The following is a 20,797-nucleotide window of genomic DNA, read 5'->3' on the forward strand; positions in this document are numbered from 1 at the left end:
AATGCCTTTTCCTTGAGCACTTTTCTTCTCACTCCCGCTCCGTTTCTGTCTTCACCGATGGGTCTAAGTCTGCGGAAGGTGTTGGCTACTCTGTAGTTTTTCCTGATCGCACTTATATGTGTCGCTTACCTCCGGAGACTAGCATCTTCACAGCGGAGCTTTATGCTATTCTCTATGCTCTTCGTCTCTTGCTTTCTCGTTGTCAGTCTTCCTTTGTAGTTGTTGTTGACTCTCGTAGTGCCCTCATGGCTCTCGGGTCCTTTAATCTGGTTCATCCAGTAGTTGTCGAGATCCAGTATTGGCTGTTTCTTGTTCACAGTAAATTTAAGTTGGTTGAGTTTTGTTGGGTTCCCAGCCATATTGGTGTGTCTTTAAATGAGCGTGTAGATGCTGCCGCCAAGGAAGCTGTCTGCTCTTGTCCCATCTCTCATAAAGGTATTCCATATTCCGACTTTTACCCGGTTATCCATTCCTCCATCCTTACCCGTTGGCAGGCTTCTTGGTCGTCTGTTACTGGTAACAAACTACGCACTCTAAAATGTTGTGTTTCCTCGTGGCCGTTCTCCTACCACCATAACCGGCGATGGGAAACGGCTCTGGTGAGGTTGCGTATTGGCCATTCTCGCTTAACCCATGGTCACTTGATGGAGCGCCGCCCTGCTCCTTATTGTCCTAATTGCATTGTCCCTCTTACAGTCGTGCATGTCCTTCTTGAATGTCCTGACTTCCAGGACGAGCGTGTCTTGCTTTCCGACCGCCCCTCGCGGTCGCCTGTCCCTCAATAGAATTCTTGGTGACTCGGATACTTTTGATATCGTTCGCCTTATGCGTTTTTGTTCTCGTATTGGCATCCTTGGTGATATTTAGCGCCCTCTGATTATTCCGCACATTTGATGGTGCTACATAGCCTTCCCGGTTTAGTGCCTTCTTTTGATAATTACTTACTTACTCAGTATGAAGGCCTTCACTCCCGGGAATGTTGCCCATGATTTTTTTTTTATAAATTGCGTCTGTTTACTAGAGCCCTGAAGAAACTGATATGAACCCTGTGTAACCGCCTGACTACACTTGACATTTGTAGTACTTAATCCCAACAGCACTTTACCATAAATCTTTGTGTCATCTGCAAATTTGATAATGTGGATTGTAATATTATCGTCTATGTCATTGATGTGTGCCAAAAAATGTTGGCCCCAAAATGGACCCCTGTGGTTCCCCACTTACCACATTTCTCCAGTCAGATTCATTCTCATTTAGCTCGATTCTTTGTTTTTTATTTTAGCCATTGTTTTATTCATTCTAGTACTTTTCCATTTATTCCATTTGCCTGTAATTTTCTTGCCAGTCTTTAAAATGGTACCTTATCAAAAGCTTTATCAAAATCCATGTATACTGCATCAACCAGAAGTCCTTTGTCTGACTAGCTGGTTACCGTTTCCAAAAATGTGAGCGTTTGCCAGGCTGGATCTATTTTAACAAACCCATGTTGTGTCAATTTCACAAGATTGTTCAATGAAAGATGGCGAATGTTTCCCTCCTTAGGATTCTTTTCATGAGCTTGCAGATGTGTGATGTCAAGCTGATCCGACAGTAGTTTTCCGCTAAGCGTTTTCTGTCTTTTTTTTAAAACGGGTGACATTTGCATACTTCCAATCTAGGGGGACTCTTCCTTGGTCCATTGATTTTGTGAAAAGTAATATCAGTAGTAGGCATAGTTTTTCTGCCAGTTCCCTGATGACTTTTGTGTGGATTCCATACACACCTGGGGCTTTTGAGTCTTTTAGTTTGTTGATTTATCATTCTGATTATGTCGCATATTATGGATTTATTCCTAAGTTAATTATCTTCACCTCCTTCAAACATTTGTGTGGCTGACGGGATGTCATCCAACCTTTCCAATGTGAACACCGATGTAAAATATTAATTTAGAGTGTTTGCTGCCCTTATATCATCCATTATAATTTGGTTATCTCATCTTTTAAGGGTCCTACTGAGTCCTTTGTTTTGGTTTTACTTCCTATAGGCATGAAACAATTTTAAATCTTTATGTTTTGGGCAAGTTTTCTTTCATAGTTTCTTTTGGCTGATCTGATTTCCTGGGTGGTTGAATTTAGTGTCCTTTTTATATATCTCATAATCAATGATGTCCAATGTGGTTTTATATGTTCTGCAGAGGTTCATCGATTGTGTCATATAGCAGATGACTTTCGGATGGATTGGTCATTATGGGATTCCTTTATTTCCCTCCAGTTCAGCTGTTACTGCAGATAGTTTCCATATTGGGGTGAAATATGGACTGGGGTGATCTTTCTGGGCCGTTGGGGCTGGTTAGATACTGGAAGATACTGGAGGGCCAAGTACCAAATCTACACAGTAAAATAACAACGTACTGGAGTGAACGATATGGGAGAAAATGCAGAATAGAACCAGTGAAGAGCAGAGGTGCCATAGGCACAATCAGAGAACACTGTATAAACATCAGAGGTCCACGGTTGTTCAACTCCCTCCCAGCAAGCATAAGAAATATTGGCGGAACAACCGTGGACATCTTCAAGAGGAAACTAGACTTATTCCTCCAAGGAGTGCTGGACCAACCGGGCTGTGGTGGGTATGTGGGCCTGCGGGCCGCTCCAAGCAACAGCCTAGTGGACCAAACTCTCACAAGTCAAGCCTGGCCTCGGGCCAGGCTTAGGGAGTAGAAGAACTCCCAGAACTCCATCAACCAGGTATCAACCAGGTTCAGTCTTAGTTTCTGGCTCCTCTGGTCTATTGTCCAAACCTGAGCTATTTGGCACAACTCCGCTGTGAGATTTTTTTTTCTTTGACAATTATCAAAAGAATTAATTCCAAGTGATGTTACGTTAATCGTAACTACCTCGTAAAAGAGGCAGATCCTAAACAGCAAGAGCTGCCAGTGGCAGATATTTAATCATAAAGCTTAGGATCATAGGACCGCGGGAGCAAACTGCCAAGCGAAACCACACGGGTAACACCTGTCACTTAGGTCGCTGGCTCCTCCTAGCAGAGCTAATAGAGGGTAGCCGATGGATTCTCACTTCGTTATTTATAGAAGTGTGGTGCTGTGCAATGGCCTCGAGCTTTACATAACGACTCGATATGAACATAAGCAGGCAAAGCGTTGCAGAACATGAAAAGTGGGGCAGTAATATTGGAGGGTTTGACGTAAACGACCGTTTTCTAAAACATAACAATTTATTAAAAAAAATCTAGAACAACTACAACAAAGCTTTTTACGTTACTGTCACTCCAGTGGCGTATTAAAGAACAGCTATTCAACAGCCTGATGGACCCACGGTATCCTTATCCTGTCGTCGCTGACTGACTAATGACACTATTTTTTTTTTTCTTTTTCATGCATACATGTGAATAAATACAATAAAACAAGAACAAAACAGAACACAAACACAAAGGCACAAAACAAAGAAAGACAAATACACTAAATACCGGCTTGAAGGGCCGACAACAAAAACACAACAATGAGCATAAACACAAAGGAACACAGTAAATATAGACAAGACAATACAGGAGGGTAATGGAAATAAACAAAAAACTACACATAGCACAAAATCACAGTAGAAAAGGAACAGTGCAAGACGTGTCGTGCAACGTTAAGCGTACAGGCAAGCATAAGTGAGGCAACAGATCACAATAATCACAAAGGCACAGTTACAAGGACAAATGCACAAGGTTATAAAGGACAAAGGCACAAAGTTATAAAGGACAAAGGCCCAGGTAGAAATTACAAAGGCACAAAGTTATAAAGCACCAAATACACAAAACATCGGCCTGAAGGGCCGACAACAAAACAAGAAACACAGCAGTACAATGACAAAATACCCAAACCCTCACCCAACAACCCAACCCGTGAAACAACAAAACAAGCCAACTGGCCCTGAAAAACCACACAGAGAGGCACAACATATAACACCAATAAAGTAAATACAATACACTCACGCACACACGCACACAAACGAACACAACACCACAACACATAGCACAAACACACACAAAAAAAATCACCTAAAAGAAGTAAACACGACAGTGGTAGGCAAATACTTCTCAGGAAACTCATGCCTAGGATATTTCTGCTTATAAGCTTCCCACACTAAGTACTCCAGTCAGTAGGACAACGGTCCCCCTGCTTCAGGGGGGCGGGCATAAACTCGGGAAACACCAGATCAGGCGGAAACGGCAGCATCCGAAGCTGGGCGACAGTTGTTGCATAATGAGGTTAGGCAGAGCGAAAGGAAGCAGACGACACGGAAGAAGCAGACGCAGGCCCCCGAGACAGCCCCGCCGCCAGACGCACAGAAGACGACGATAGCCGCCGAGACGGCAACCCCACACCTGACACCGCAGGAAACACAGTTGAGACGGTCGGAGACAGGAGAAGTGGCAAAACCGCTGCCGATGAACTAGGGGACGAAACTGGGGCACGGAACCCCCAGAGCGAGCAGTCTTCTTGAACACCATCACCAGGTCACTACACTCACCAGCAGGAGGAACCATGCACCCCTCACGCAGAACCGGAACCATCCGACGCAGGCGACGCACCAGAAGCAAGCTCCACAGGCACCTCACGAGAAGAAACATCGATACAGGCAGCCGCAGGCACATGGACCTCCGCCACCACCGAGGAATGCGACGAAACCTCACCACTGTCACTGGAAGATCCACCGTCGTCGAATTCTCCCGCATCAGCCCAATCAGAAGATCTCCGGGAACGCTTGGACACTGGCCTCACATCATCAGAGCCGGATGTCGACCCAGAGACCCGGACAACACAAGCCGGGCGAACCGACGCCTGCTGCAGGACGGCAGCATCCTCAACCACACGGGGAACCAGGTCGAGCACAGTAGAAGGTCCCACAGTGACCCCAGCACCTGGGCACATGGCGAGGGTGCAGTGACAGGCACCACAGACGGAGAACAGGAAGACGGGGGAGCCGTGCATACAGTAGCCGGAAGAACCACGGAAGCATCCAGCACAGCAACCAGGACGAACACCCGACGGCGACACAACCGCCTGAGAGACAACCGCAACAGGTGACAGCCTCTGGAGGAGGGGCGACATCAGCAGGAGACGCTTCAGGCGACACACGGGGTACGGCAGCAGCCAAAGTGGAGTCCACACCCACCGAATCCTCCTCCACAGGGAGCGGCGGGAAATCCTCCTCACGGAAGAGGTTGATGGGCGCGACGGCAGGGCCAGAGCACCCAGCAGCCTGATGACCCAAGAGGCCACAACGGTAACACGTACGGGGCTGGCGAGCATAAAACACCCTAACAGAACACCCCAGAAGCCTCACTTGAGAAGGAATGTCCGCCCGCTGCCTCATTCCTAGGGTGCGAATATTTAACCGCACACCCTTTAGCGGACCCGAGGAGAGCAGGTGCAACCGCACACTGACGACCGCCCCAAATTGGCCGAAATAACGCCTCAGCAGACCCTCTGGAAATTCCAGGGGCGGGGCGCCCCTGGAATTTCCAGAGGGTCTGCTGAGGCGTTATTTCGGCCAATTTGGGGCGGTCGTCAGTGTGCGGTTGCACACTGACGACCGGTTGCTGTTGCGGTTGCGGTGACGACCGGTTGTGTTGCGGTGATGCGGTTGCGCTACTGACGCTAGGTAGCAACTCTATGCACGCTTACATACGTGATGGCACCACTGCGATCGGAGACAGTCTCAGTGCTCGCACCTTTGGGCAGGGGCAAGGTCCGCCCCTCGTACTGACGTAAAAACGCCCTATATACCTCCTCTGTCGTTAGTTTAACAACCACTCTACGAGCAGACACCAGCTCAACACCATAAACATCCCCCACAGGGCCCCGCAGCATGTCACACATCACCAACACCACCTCGGGATATCCCACCCGAGCAGAAAACTCGAGGCCTATAGACTGGGCAGGCACAACAGGGGGGGGAGGGGAGGGGGGGCCCACCATGGCGCCGACACGCCAAACCGCACCCGCCCCCTCGCAACTCTAGGTAGCAACTGAAAGGTCAAGCAAGCCTGTCTTGACCCCCTGGCTGCCAATGACCAAATACCCTGTCGTCGCTGACTGACTAATGACACTTAATGAACAAAGTGGTGCCCACTGGTGACGCAAGCTTGCAATCAATATTGTCACGGCTTCATGGTGAACAGATACTATAATCACAAAATCTTGACTGGCGCTCGCTGCTCTCAACGAGGTACCAAGTAACAAGGCGGTTAATCCAAAAATGATAACCCCTTATAAAAATCTTACGTTAACACTTGTCTCTCAGGACAATGAACAACAAAAGTTACACTAATTGAATTTAAACAATTACGTTAACACACACGTGTCTCAACGACATTTAAATGGCAGCAATAACTCATAAATCAAATAATTACATCAACTTGAAAGTCAAACATTCCGTGAGTAATTCCCAATTAATTTTTGAATACAACAGCCTATTAATTCAAACTAGTATTGATAAAGCCTACTGTCTCTCAACTGACAGTTCACTTCCGGTCTTACGACAAGATTACCTTAACGAGGGTAGACTACTGTACCACATAAGGTTACAAGACACTCTGTGTAAACAACAACATCAACACCTTGTGAATTCATTAAGTGGTGGGTACTAATTCTCCTTAATTAGCGACGAGTGCTTAATCCCCCAGCCCGCAGACAGATACGATCAGTCCAACGCATTACAACAGCTTACTTACAGCGCAATTGAATCAGATCATGACAGACTGGTCAGCCCCTTATGTTAATCATAACTTAATCAACGACAGCTCGTTAATTCGTTAACACTATGTTAATCTTCACTTGACAATTCTTCCACTGCGTGAACTTCACTGTCACTGTTGCCATTACACGTCTCTACGTTAACCACAACGATGTTCAACAAAGCACCAATGACCTCGTTAAGTAAATCGTGTCCCCTAGCGACGTTAAATGACTTTAATTCTCACGGAATCCTTCACAGTACACAACGCATCCCACCAAGGACACAACTTGTCTACAGTTCACACACGGTATATCACAGTACAACACAGTACATCACATTACATCCTTGCCACTCACGGCAAAACTTGTAAGTGACTTCCCCAGTAAATTATCACCCAATAATTCATAACTTTACCACAACACAACAGTAAAATAAGCGCTGGCCAATATAATTAAAGAATTATCAATAACCAAGGGAAATCTCCCTGTTACAACGTTACTGCTGAAAAGGGAATCAATTACAATAGAATTACATACACGGCACATATATAGAAATGGAAACAATTAAAAATCACTCTCCTCCACCACTGAATGTGTCTATGTGTCCTCACATGAGTTGCCGTTTTCGCCAGCAGGGGGTGTCTACCCACCCTGCTGTTCCTGGTGCTGGGGACGTGGCGTGTTTTGAGATGGGCGGCCCTATTCTCGCTGTCGTGCGGTTAAACTCCATCGGATTGGAGTTTACTGGCCGTGCTGGTTACCCGCTGGTGGACGTGGTATTGAGTGACATGCTTCGAGTCCCAGTTCGGGACGTATATGGCGTTGAGCTGGTCTCTGCTCACCATGTCATCATCAAGTTTGTGGGTGAGGTGGTGTACCGTGCTTTTCTACGGAGGTACGAGGGATGTACTGTGCAGCTGCAGGAAGGCTCCGGGTCTGTGACCATTTCGGACCGTAGTGGTGCTGTGACGTATGTCAGTGTTCATAGCGCCCCCATGGAGTTTCCTGAGAATCTCCTCCGGCGATTCTTCCAGAGGTATGGCTCCGTCATCAGTGTGCGGATGAACTCACTTTCGTCTGGAACGTATTCGGGTGTGAAGACCAATATTCGTACCCTCGGGATGCGACTGAGGTCGGACATTCCGTCCTCTGTCCGGCTCTTGGGATACTACGTGCGGGTGTTTTATGCCCGACAACCCCGTACTTGCTTCCGGTGTGGGTTGTTGGGGCATCAGGCTGCCGGGTGTACTGCTGATCCGGTCGCTCCCGTGAACTTGTTCCGTGATGAGGATTTCCTGCCGCTCCCTCTGGAGGAGGATTCCGGGGGTGAGGAGGTGAGCGTCCCGTTCGCTGCTGAGGCTCCCCCAGCGTCACCCGACGTTCCCCTGTTTGTCTTCGTCTACTGCCTGGGCTGATGTTGGGGACTTCAGTGACTGGGTCTTCAGGTGTTGACGGCGTGGCTCCGGATGCGTCGTTGTCTCCACGGTTGGTGGTGGCGGAGGTACATGTGCCTGCTGGGGCTGGTGACTGTGTCTCGGGTGTGCCGCCTGTTCCTTCCCCGCCTGGGGGCTCTCCGCAGTGGGGTGTGGTGGCTTCCGGTGCCGGGGGTGGTGAGGATGCTGGTGCTGGGCGTAGCCTGGTGGTGACTTTGAGAAAGGATGCACGCCGCCATGGTTCCCTGCAGTCGTCTGGTGGTGTGCCTGTGGCCGCTGGTACCCCTGTGGTGGTGCCCTCTGTCCGGCCCCTTACTGTGGAGGACCTTGAGGCCTGGGTTGCCGAGTTCCTACTGTCTGAGAAGGAAGACTTTTCTGATGAGCGGGTTCCAGGTGTATGGGATAGGGTGGCGGTTACTCGCATCCGGAAGGACACCATATGGGTTCCCTTTCTGCGAGTGTTTGTTGCCGGGGTTCCGCTTCACATGGCGTCCCCGGTGGTGGGTAAAGTCTCTTGGGGGAGGTGGCTGATTTGGGAGGCGTTTACTGTGCGGTATCCCCTTTCCCAGGCAAAAAAATGTAAGCTGATTTTACTTTGACATGTATGTTATCCTTCTGCTTTGCTCGCATGTGTATTTATTCTTAGCTTGTTATGTGCTTGGCAATTTTCTTGTTTTGTTTCATGATGTCCTTTATGTTGTGTTTTGTTCTTGGTCCTTCAGGCTGATGCGTGTTTGTTGTTGTGTATGTACCTATGTTTATTTTCTGATTTGCATGATTTGCTTGTTTATTATTGGTTTGGTGTGGGTGTTTTTATTCATGTCTTGTTTCTGTGCTGTACGTTTGCACTGGTGTTTTAATTATTACTTTACATGTTGTACTTGTTTATTATTATTTTTTTTGTGTGTGTGTATTGTACTTGTCCTGTTATGTTTTCTGTTATGCATATTGTTGTTTGTTTTGTTTATGATGTTTTGTTTTGAGATGTTAATGTGCTTGCTTGTTTGACAATTGTTTTCTATTTTGTGTCTTGATGTCTGTGTTTTTCACTACATTTATCGTGTTTGTATTTTGTTGTACTGAGCTGTCGGCCCTTCTGGCCGGTGGTCTATTGTTTTGTTTTGTTATGTTTTCTGTGTTTTTTTCTCGTTTTTATTGTATTTAAATTGCATGCTTTGCATGTAAAAATAAAAAAAAATAAAAATGTGTCCTCACTTAGACACAATAATGATGTCCGACCACCTAACGTTTAGGGAGCATAACCAAGCAAGTATTGCGTCAGCCAGAAAAATGATAGGATGGATTACGAGAACCTTCAAGTCCAGAGATCCCGTCACAATGGTTGTACATTTCAAATCACTTGTGTTGTCCTGTCTTGAATACTGCTCAGTATTAACTTCCCCCTTCAGAGCAGGAGAGATTGCTGAAATTGAGGGAATACAGAGAACATATATTTCACGCATAGACGAGATAAAGCACCTAAATTATTGGGATCGTCTCAAAGCTCTCCAAATGTACTCACTAGACAGGAGAGGAGAGAGATACCAAATAATATACACATGGAAAATACTGGAGGGACAGGTCCCAAATCTGCACAGTAAAATAACAACATACTGGAGTGAACGACATGGAAGAAAATGCAAAATAGAACCAATGAAGAGCAGAGGTGCCATGGGCACAATCAGAGAACCCTGTATGAACAACAGAGGCCCACGGTTGTTCAACGTCCTACCAGCGAGCATCAGAAATATTACAGCAACAACCGTGGACATCTTCAAGAGGAAACTAGATTGTTTTCTTCAAGGAGTGCCGGACCAACCGGGCTGTGGAGGGTATGTGGCCTGCGGGCCGCTCCAAGCAACAGCCTGGTGGACCAAACTCTCACAAGTCAAGTCTGGCCTCGAGCCGGTCTTGGGGAGTAAAAGAACTCTAGAACCCCATCAACCAGGTATCAACCAGGCATCTCACACACGTCAACCTCACAGTTGGGCGCCACCTCAACTTGACGTCAAACAGGGGTAACTCACACGTCTCCAATTCCCATTCACCTCACCAGATGGTCGACAGGGACAGAGGACAGATGGACCACTGGGTGCGAAACCAGCTCCAGTGTTTAATTACCCAAAAAACGGAAACAGTGTACTTACATTAATTCACCGGTCGGTACATACATACACACACACATACGTCTACCATTTCCCACTCTGCTGCTGCTGGTGGTGAAGTAGGCGTCCTCACTACTTCGTACACATGATTGGCTGGACCACGGGGTCGGCTAGACCACGGGTAAGTGGACCACAGGGTGCTGGACCACACACACAGACCAGGGTGACGCGGGTCGTTCGGCTCAAGGTCGCCAAGTGTACACGCGGCACACAGTTACACACACAGCTGATGGTGGTACCACATCCTCCTTACTGAAGTGGTACAACAGGCACAACAATATGCGATGCTACACGGCACACGAGAATGACAGAGTCCTTCACTGCTCGCTGCTAATTCCTCGGAATTATGAATTTAAGGTTTCCCTCATAACACTGAAACCTTCTCTAGCTCGTCTCACTGTGGTACCTTCAAGCCAAGGTACGATAGACGGTGGATGTCACTAACACACGACGATAACAGCCTCCCTCAGTCCAGTTGCTCTGAGATGGTGTCTCACGATCACGCGGCTAGATGACAAAATTCACACTGTTAATATTGTTGAATACACCTTCCCGCGACGCCGGATTCTTACGCACGGCCCCCGGAAAGATAGTACGACGATGAGAGTGACTTTAGTAACGTTGCAGGTGGTATTTCCCGGTACTTGACCTTAGTACGAGAAAGTACGTCCTTCTCTAGCAACGTTCCTGGTAACAATAACTATTTTGGCGCCAAGACGGCCCAGGGTGCCCATATGGTACCCCCTCAGCCTCTTGACCAATCACGGCTCAGCAATACCAGGAGGCCCAATTAGGCTTTAGCCAATGGTGCTCCTTCCTCACGACGCTGCTTCCCCCCTCTCACAAGATGGACACGTGATGGGGAGGGGGGGAGGGTAGCCTACAACCGTTAACCCCCTAACCCTCCCTCTCTACTCTTGACTTGTACAACAATTTTCCTGAAATCAACTCCCTCCTGTAATTTCCTTCACAGACCTGATACAGCGATCAGAATGACATCAATCGGTAGCAAATATCACGGGCTGTCTAACGGCACCCAACACGACTGTGTAGATGTTACATTACGAAGGTTGAGTCATGGTGCACATCACTGATGCACTATGCAATTTCGTACCTCATCCGGTGCCGGAAAAATCTGTCACCTGACATCCGCATCTTTCAGGAGATTGGTCTGGAGGCATTTGCTGAAGTTGGGTTGGAGAATGAGGGTTTGGTTTCTCTTCTCTCAGTAGGGGATTCGTTTGAGTTGCATAAGCTTTGGCCATGAACATTTACTCAACTTTCTCAAGGTTGCATACGTTTTCTTTCTTCCCTCTTGTGGGGGGTGGAGGGAGACTCTGTGTAATGCTCATCCTTGAGCACTGGCCTATGGCTGGGCTCAGGGGCCTTACGGCCTAAGTTTAAGTAATTTATATATGTTGTAATGGTTGTTCAGTACCATACCTCAACTCGTAGATGTTTGTTGCACTGTTATGTCTCATTCACGTAACATTCTAATATAATCTATGCCCCTTATGTTCCCAGGTTCCAGAATTGGAAGACACTGGCCCTATGCTAATCCAAAGAGCAATAAAGAAGGACATTGCTCTTGTTCCTGGGAAGGACTTTGTAGTGGACTCTAGCAAACCATGCCAGTACATGAGGGCAGCCTTCTCATGTGCCACTGCAGATGAGATGATGAAGGTGAGGTGATTGTATATTATAGTTATGCAGTAGCTATAAAGTAATTAAATTAAACCCTCAGTATATTGGCTTATTTTCTGTGGGGGAGCCCCGTCGGCTCTCTTGAGCTATTGGACTGATATTAGCTAATATTAGTACGGCCAGGGCTTCAGTCATATGGAGTTATGCCTACCAGGGACCACTAACCAGAACATGGTCTCCTCAGACAGGTGAAGGAAGCAATGTCCTTTGAAACTTACATATATGAAAGTATTCATGTTTGCCGTCGACTGGGGTAGAGCACCCAGAAAGGTAGGCGCTTCAAAACAGACCCCACCTGGTAGAACAGCCCGTCCTCCAAACAAAGACCCAAAAGTGATTCCATGCACCTGCCAAACCCCCTGATTTTGAACGAAAAACGGTTTTCACACGACTCGCAACTGATTTCGTTCGAACACTTACAAAACAGTGAGGGGGGGGGGGGCTGAGTGTTGTCTAAAAGCCAAGTTTGTATTGTTCTGAGTAGTATTAATATAATATTAGCTAATATCAGTCCAATAGCTTCAGGGAGCCTCTTGGGGTCTACCCAGAAAATGGCGTAGATAATACTATAACAATTTATTTTATTTGTAATTCTCCTTTCACTGTATTCAAAGCATTTCAAGGCAAAGCTCACACCTATGAAGTGAGAAATAGGGTTTTGATGATGATTGTTATAATTCGGCTGGAAGAGAAATGAACGTGTGATCCACATGGCATTTATTTACAACAAAGACATCACTGGGTTATAGGTTACATGACTTACTATTTAAAATGCTTATAAAACAAAAGAGCATCTGCTCAAAATATTATGCACCTATCCTAAGTAGTACTTAATCCTACAACATACCTTAATCCTAACATTCCTCCCGTTTTAAATAAATTCTACCTCCTACAGCTTAAGTCTATCAGGCGTTTGTGTGACTGATTTTTCTTAATTGGGGATCCAGACCCGTTACTTCTGGGGAACCTTCTTCTGAATTACTAACTTCTGAGTCCATATGGTTAGCTGTATTTACATTCCACTCTGTTGACCTTTGGTCTGCCTCCGTGTTCCCTGCAGGTGCTACCCCCTTCATTATTAGGCTGTGTATCACTAGTTGACACATCCTCACCCGAAGGGACTTCAAAATTCCCAGTGAACCTTTGCATGAGTTGATCAGCATGACTTTTTCCAATTAATATTCCCTAAACTTTGCACTTGCAAGGAGAAATTCTTGCGGCCCAGGACTTCAATAATTTTCTCTTCTGCCAATGGCTTACCCATTCCAAAATTCCTTGAATATACTGCATCTCCCTTCTTTAAACAAAACTTCCTCTCCCTGAACCAACTGATTGGCCAAGCTAGTTATGGATTTTTCTTTATCTAGATCTGTTTTTACCATTTTCATGGGCACCTATTAAACAGTAATTCAGAATCTGCCCGAAACGCTGCGCGTACTAGTGGCTTTACAAGAATGTAATTACTGTACTATCCAATGTATTCTCACAAAGCCAATGTACCTTCTTGTATATATATAAATAAAATAAAAATAAAATAAAAAATAGAAGAAGATTTACCCAGGGCCATTTTTACAGCATTATGGGCCCCTGGGCAAACCATTGTGCTGGGGCCCCAAGGCAAACCATTGTGCTGGGGCCCCAAGGCAAACCATTGTGCTGGGGCCCCAAGGCAAACCATTGTGCTGGGGCCCCAAGGCAAACCATTGTGCTGGGGCCCCAAGGCAAACCATTGTGCTGGGGCCCCAAGGCAAACCATTGTGCTGGGGCCCCAAGGCAAACCATTGTGCTGGGGCCCCTGGGCAAACCATTGTGCTGGGGCCCCAAGGCAAACCATTGTGCTGGGGCCCCAAGGCAAACCATTGTGCTGGGGCCCCAAGGCAAACCATTGTGCTGGGGCCCCAAGGCAAACCATTGTGCTGGGGCCCTTACGACAACCAATCACAGGAATAAAAAGTAAATGGTTGATAATATTAAAAAATATTTATTTTATTGCCACTTCAACAAAACTGGCGTTAAAACATTTAAAACGTGCTATAGAGCAGCAACTAATCAACATGATAAATATTTGAACAATATACAAGGCTGGAAAAACACAATAATATTCAGTATGCGACACAGATTCAAATAAAATAAACTGAAATATTTATTCAGGTAAGAGTATATACATACAAGATGAGTTACAAACATAATGATGGATATATAGCTAGAGCTAGTACATACAATGCCTAAAGCCACTAATATGCACAGCATTTCGGGCAAGGTGTGGGGAAAAAGCCCCACTTAGACTAAAACTTAACACTAATTGAGATCTAAACATAAATTGAGTTGAAAAATGAACAAAAGGAGGGTGGGGAAACATGGCAGAAATCAGCATTTATACAAGTTGGTCATCAAACTGTGTGCTTGATACAGTACACTGTGTCTAGTGCTACCCAATACCCCAATCTTTATGTACCTAATCAAAACAGCTTTACCATTGTGATCATTGCTGTTTTTCTTATGTGCCTATTAATCATTGTTAAATTACAAATCAAGCTGTCAATGCAATCAGTCAGAGCTACCGATGTGCTTTAATATACCTACTAATCTCTCTCATCTCATTTTTTTCTTGCAATGTACCTGTTATCACTTTATAAATTTTGCTAGAATTCACCTACTTAAACTTATGTTAGATTAAGGACCTGCCCGAAACGCTGCACGTACTAGTGACTTTACAAGAATGTTAACACCATGCTATGTATCCTCACAAACCCAATGTATCTTCTTGTATATATATATATATATATATATATATATATATATATATATATATATATATATATATATATATATATATATATATATATATATATATATAGAGAGAGAGAGAGAGAGAGAGAGAGAGAGAGAGAGAGAGACAGAGAGACTTTAGCTTACACATACACAACTGAATAGAACTTACACATCTTCGATTTGTTTATATCTACATTTGAGTGAGGTGGATGGGGTGAGGTGGAATTAATAGGGTATTAAATTCCTAAACACAAGACAGAACACGAAACAATGGGTATTGAATGGAAGTAATTGTAGAAAGCCTATTGGTCCATATTTCTTGATGCTGCTATATTGGAGCGGAGTCTTGAAGTTGGTAGAATATAGTTGTGCATTAATTGGCTGTTGATTGCTGGTGTTGAATTCTTGATGTGTAGTGCCTCGCAGACGTCAAGCCGCCTGCTATCGCTGTATCGATCGATGATTTCTGTGTTGTTTGCTAAGATTTCTCTGGTGATGGTTTGTTTGTGGGAAGAGATTATATGTTCCTTAATGGAGCCCTGTTGCTTATGCATCGATAAACGCCTGGAAAGAGATGTTGTTGTCTTGCCTATATACTGTTTTTTTTTAGGCTAACAGTCCCCAAGAGGGCATTTGAAAGCATAGACGACGTTGGTCTCTTTTAAAGCGTTCTGCTTTGTGTCTGGAGAGTTTCTCATAAGTAGGCTAGCCGTTTTTCTGGTTTTATAGTAAATCGTCAGTTGTATCTTCTGATTTTTGTCTGTAGGGATAACGTTGCTACTGACAATATCTTTCAGGACCCTTTCCTCCGTTTTATGGGCTGTGGAAAAGAAGTTCCTGTAAAATAGTCTAATAGGGGGTATAGGTGTTGTGTTAGTTGTCTCTTCAGAGGTTCCATGGCGTTTCACTTTCCTTCTTATGATGTCTTCCACGAAACCATTGGCGAAGCCGTTGTTGACTAGGACCTGCCTTACCCTATAGAGTTCTTCGTCGACTTGCTTCCATTCTGAGCTGTGGCTTAGAGCACGGTCGACATAAGCGTTAACAACACTCCTCTTGTACCTGTCCGGGCAGTCACTGTTGGCATTCAGGCACATTCCTATGTTTGTTTCCTTAGTGTAGACTGCAGTGTGGAAAACTCCGCTCCTTTCCATGACTGTTACATCTAGAAAGGGCAGCTTCCCATCCTTCTCCATCTCATAAGTGAAACGCAACACAGTATTCTGCTCAAATGCCTCCTTCAGCTCCTGCAGATGTCTGACATCAGGTACCTGTGTAAAAATGTCGTCAACATACCTGCAGTATATGGCCGGTTTCAAGTTCATGTCGACTAAGACTTTTTGCTCGATGGTACCCATGTACCCATGTAGAAGTTTGCAAACAGGACACCTAGGGGAGAACCAATGGCGACCCCATTTACTTGCTTATACATGTGTTATGTATACGTCGTCGTATACATAAATACAAAAATGAGTTTCCGACTGGACTCTTCATTGACCTGAAAAAGACCTTTGATACTGTTAATCACGATTACCTCTTATGTAAACTCCATCATTATGGAATCCGAGGCCATGCACTGGACTATATCCAATCCTATCTTAGTGATAGACACCAATGTGTAGCCATCAATAATATAACCTCTCCCATTCTACCAATAACCGTTGGAGTGCCACAGGGCAGCAACTTGGGACCTTTTCTATTTCTTATATACATCAATGATCTGCCTAATGTCTCTAACATTCTGAAACCTATTTTGTTTGCTGATGATAGTACCCTCATCTACTCCAACCCCAACCCACATACATTAAATGATGTTGTTAATAATGAACTAAAAAAAAGTCCATTTATGGATGTCAACCAACAAACTAACACTTAACATAGAAAAGACCTACTACATCCTATTTGGAAGCAAATCTACAAATGCAATTCAGCTTCAGATAGACAATGTAAACATTAGCAATAAAAATGATGGAAAGTTCCTTGGCCTATTCCTAGACAAGAGACTCAACTTCAGTACCCACATACAACACATAACCAAGAAAGTCTCTAAAACAGTTGGTATACTCTCCAAAATCAGATATTATGTACCTAACTCTGCTCTCATCTCTCTATATTATGCACTAATCTATCCCTATCTCAACTATCCCTATCTATCCCTATATCATCTGTGCATGGGGTTCAACCACTGCAAACCACCTCAAGTCCATCATCACCCAGCAAAAATCTGCTATCAGAATAATATCAAACTCTGCTTTCAGACAACACTCAGCCCCCTTGTTTAACTCCCTAAACATGCTAAACATAATCTTACTCCATAAATTCTATTGTGTCAACTACATTTACAAAACTCTGTTCTTAAATGCAAATCCTGCCCTGAAACTCTTCCTGGACAGATGTAATAGGACCCATTATCACCACACCAGAAATAAATATCTCTTTGATATCCCCAGAGTTAAACTTAATCTGTGTAAACACTCTTTGCAAATAAAGGGACCCAGTTTATGGAACTCACTCCCTATTGAATTGAAAAGCTGTCCAACTTTTACATCACTCAAAATCAATACTAAAAAGTACCTAATTTCATCTTCATAGTTTTTCACTTTTTGCCTTAAAATTGCACTGTATCTATTGCTACCCAATCTCCCAACCTTTATGTTCCCAATTTGAACATCTTTACCATTGTGATCATTGCTATCTTCTTATATGTGCTATCATTCTGCTGTTTGGTGTTTATTAATCTTGTTTATCTGTATCTATTGCTACCCAGTCTCCCAATCTTTATGTACCCAATCTGAACATCTTTACCATTGTGATCATTGCTGTCTTTTATGTGCTGTCAATCTGCTGTATGGTGTCTATTAATCTTGTTTAAATTACTAATCAAGCTGTCAATGTAGTCAATCAGAGCTTTAATATAACAATGTGCTTTAATATACTTACTAAGCTCTCTCATCTCATTTTTCTCTTGCAATGTATCTTTATCATTTATCAATTCTGATAGAAATTACCTACTTAAAATTATCTGTTAGGTTAAGGACCTGCCCGAAACGCTGCGCGTACTAGTGGCTTTACAAGAGTGCAAATACTGTACTATCCAATGTATTCTCACAAACCCAATGTACCTTCTTGTATATATATAAATAAATAAATAAATAAATAAATAAATAAATGGGTATGGTGGGAGAAATGGAATTATTCACAGAAACATACTGGAGCCTGTCAGTAAGGTAAGACTGAAGGTACTGTAGGGAGTGTCCTCTAACTCCATAATGATATAATTTAAGAAGAAGGTTTAGGTGGCTGACAGTCTCAAAAGTCTTATGTAGGTCAAAAAATAATCCAACAGGGAACTCATTTTTATCAAGAGCTGCATGTATCATATTAATCATACTAATCAGTGCATCGATAGTTTATTGCATCGTTGTACATTGCCTGCTGATAGATAATCCAGTGCATGTTTTATTTTCTCGAAACCCCCAGACAGAGCATGAACAGCACCAAAATGTGCTGACCATCATGTGTCAGACAGACGCTGACCACAAAATCTTTTCCTAAAGATGATGTAAATACATTCCAGCGATGAGTAAAACTGGCAAAAAATTAATACAGATCGCTGAACAAAGTCAAAGAATTTGACAGTTTGTAAACAACACTGTTGCTTTTGCTCCCAAGTTTAGGATGTGTCCAGCACAGGGGACATAGATAGCAAACTCATCGAGTTGATGAATCAGTGCTTGCAATCCAGTATATCGTCAAGACATATTTGAGGCATTTTGTTTTCATTAAGAAAATCCATTACAGTGTCTGTTAGATCCTTTGCTCCATGAGAAAAGATGGGGATGAAAATTAAGAAACGTTTTTCAAACTCTTCAAGTTCTTCAAGTTTTAATGTATTGAACAGTAAATGTCAGTTGATCTGTGTGTGAAATGTCTGGAGTGGAATTTACACTTATTGAATAATACTTTTATTCTTTTACTTCTTCAAAAGTAGTACAAAAATCTTGTTGTCCAATTTATTCAATAAATTCCTCAAAAAAAACTTGCAGATAAATATTGTGGGGAATTGACCAGTGCTTCATATTTTATATTTATTTAATTTATTTAAATTAATATAGTAAATTATATTTCACGTTAATTTATATATTTCAATAGCAAATTGTATGATGGTTTAAAGTAGACTGTATTTCTTAAAATTCCCACAAATCGATTTTCTTACACATTATGGGGGGTTTATGGTTTATATGTAGCTAATCAAAATTATTGATTAGCAAACATTAACTACAGTATTAGTAGACTACATATACTGTATATATATATATATATATATATATATATATATATATATATATATATATATATATATATATACATATATATATATATATATATATATATATATATATATATATATATATATATATATATATATATATATATATATATTTAATCTTCCTGCTTCAGCGAAGAAAAACATAAGCAGTATAGAGAAGATTTGTGTCAGAATCATAAATTTGAAATTTTGTCATTTTCAACAAAATATTTTTAAACCAGTGAAACAGTCACTACAATTACACCAGAGGTGGTACCCCTAATATTGTATATATATTATTATTATTATTATTATTATTATTAATATAAATATAAGTATTAATATTATTAATAAATATATATATTATATATATTATATATATATATAGGGAAGGGAGTACCACCTCTAGCTGGAAGAAGGGGGACCCATAGCCTCGGAGGAAACCACGCATAACGCATTAGAGGGAATGTTTAGATCCCCTCCAATACAGTTTCTGTGTGCTTTTCTCCTACCACCCCCTTCCTTTTTTATTTTTTGTGCTTTATTATGTATTTGATGGTTACAAGATATACATGGGTTGATAAAAAAATAATAATACAAAAAGGTGCTTATAGGTTATGGATCTCTTGAAAAACCCGACAATGGGAAATATTGATGAATGTCACAGACGGGTTCGATCATTGTTGCAAGTCAAACACTTCTTCGAATTCCTCTGAAGTTGGACTAGTGCCCAAGACGCAACAGGCATTTCCCCTCCGAATCGCAACACTGAGGCGCTGGAACAAGAAACTTTTTGCTCTCTGGTCTTTTGTAGCTCTGATCAATTTGTCCCCCAGTTCCTTCAGGAACTTCAATGCACATTTTCCCCACGAACCAAGGGTCTCCGAGCCGATCGGAACAAAGCTTAAGCAGTGTGCCAGACCTCTGTATTTAATAATTTTCTGCGATTCCCTGAAAGAAGCAGCACCACCGCTTTCACGTGTGCGCTGTAGTGGAGGTAGGAACTGGCCAGTGTGGCAGCGCAGTTTAAGTTACAATATATATATATATATATATATATATATATATATATATATATATATATATATATATATATATATATATATATATATATATATATTTTAACTTAAATGGAGAGACCTTATCTTATTGTTGTTATATCCTAGACTACCAGTATGAACACGGATGAATAAGCCAGTCGACCCACCTTGAGGTGTGGCTGGCCTCCAACTCATGTACTGGAATACTAGTTTACTATTCTCAATTCTTCTTCCTCTTCTGTTCCTGTCAAAGATCACTTACAAATAATAACAGTAATCCTAATATATGACAGCTATATCAGAGGAAATATTGCTAATTTAGATAAAGAGATGAAAATATTGCTCACCATAGGTTGGTCGCTGTCTCGTGTGCTAACCAGTTCGCCCTATATGTACCTAACATAACTGGCCAAAAATGTAAAGATAATAAACGGGTTTTGGTAATACGCTTCCCTTATAGTAGACGTAGTTGCATGTCGGTATCAGAAGCACTTTATTTCTGTAACACATCTGTCCAAGGAAGAATTCTGGGAGCTTGCTCCAGTGGCCTGTTAAATTAACAATGGCTGACTCCTGGTCCTCCTCCACTGACACCCTGGCTCACTTGTCCAGATGTCAAGAAGTGGTAGAAAGGTCACATTTACTCTATT

General features: G+C 43.1%; 1 protein-coding gene across 3 annotated transcripts in view; it reads left to right on the forward strand.

Annotated features, from left to right (window-relative positions):
- The window catches only part of LOC123757609 (kynurenine/alpha-aminoadipate aminotransferase, mitochondrial), a 221,862-nt gene that overhangs the window by 192,517 nt on the left and 8,548 nt on the right, over positions 1-20,797 (forward strand). For all 3 annotated transcript variants that reach the window (XM_069326948.1, XM_045741417.2, XM_045741418.2), the window contains one exon: positions 11,847-12,005. In XM_069326948.1, the coding sequence (XP_069183049.1) occupies positions 11,847-12,005 (159 nt within the window). The remainder of the gene's footprint in view (positions 1-11,846; positions 12,006-20,797) is intronic.

Source organism: Procambarus clarkii, chromosome 19, assembly GCF_040958095.1.
Source record: "Procambarus clarkii isolate CNS0578487 chromosome 19, FALCON_Pclarkii_2.0, whole genome shotgun sequence".
Classification (NCBI taxonomy): domain Eukaryota; kingdom Metazoa; phylum Arthropoda; class Malacostraca; order Decapoda; family Cambaridae; genus Procambarus; species Procambarus clarkii.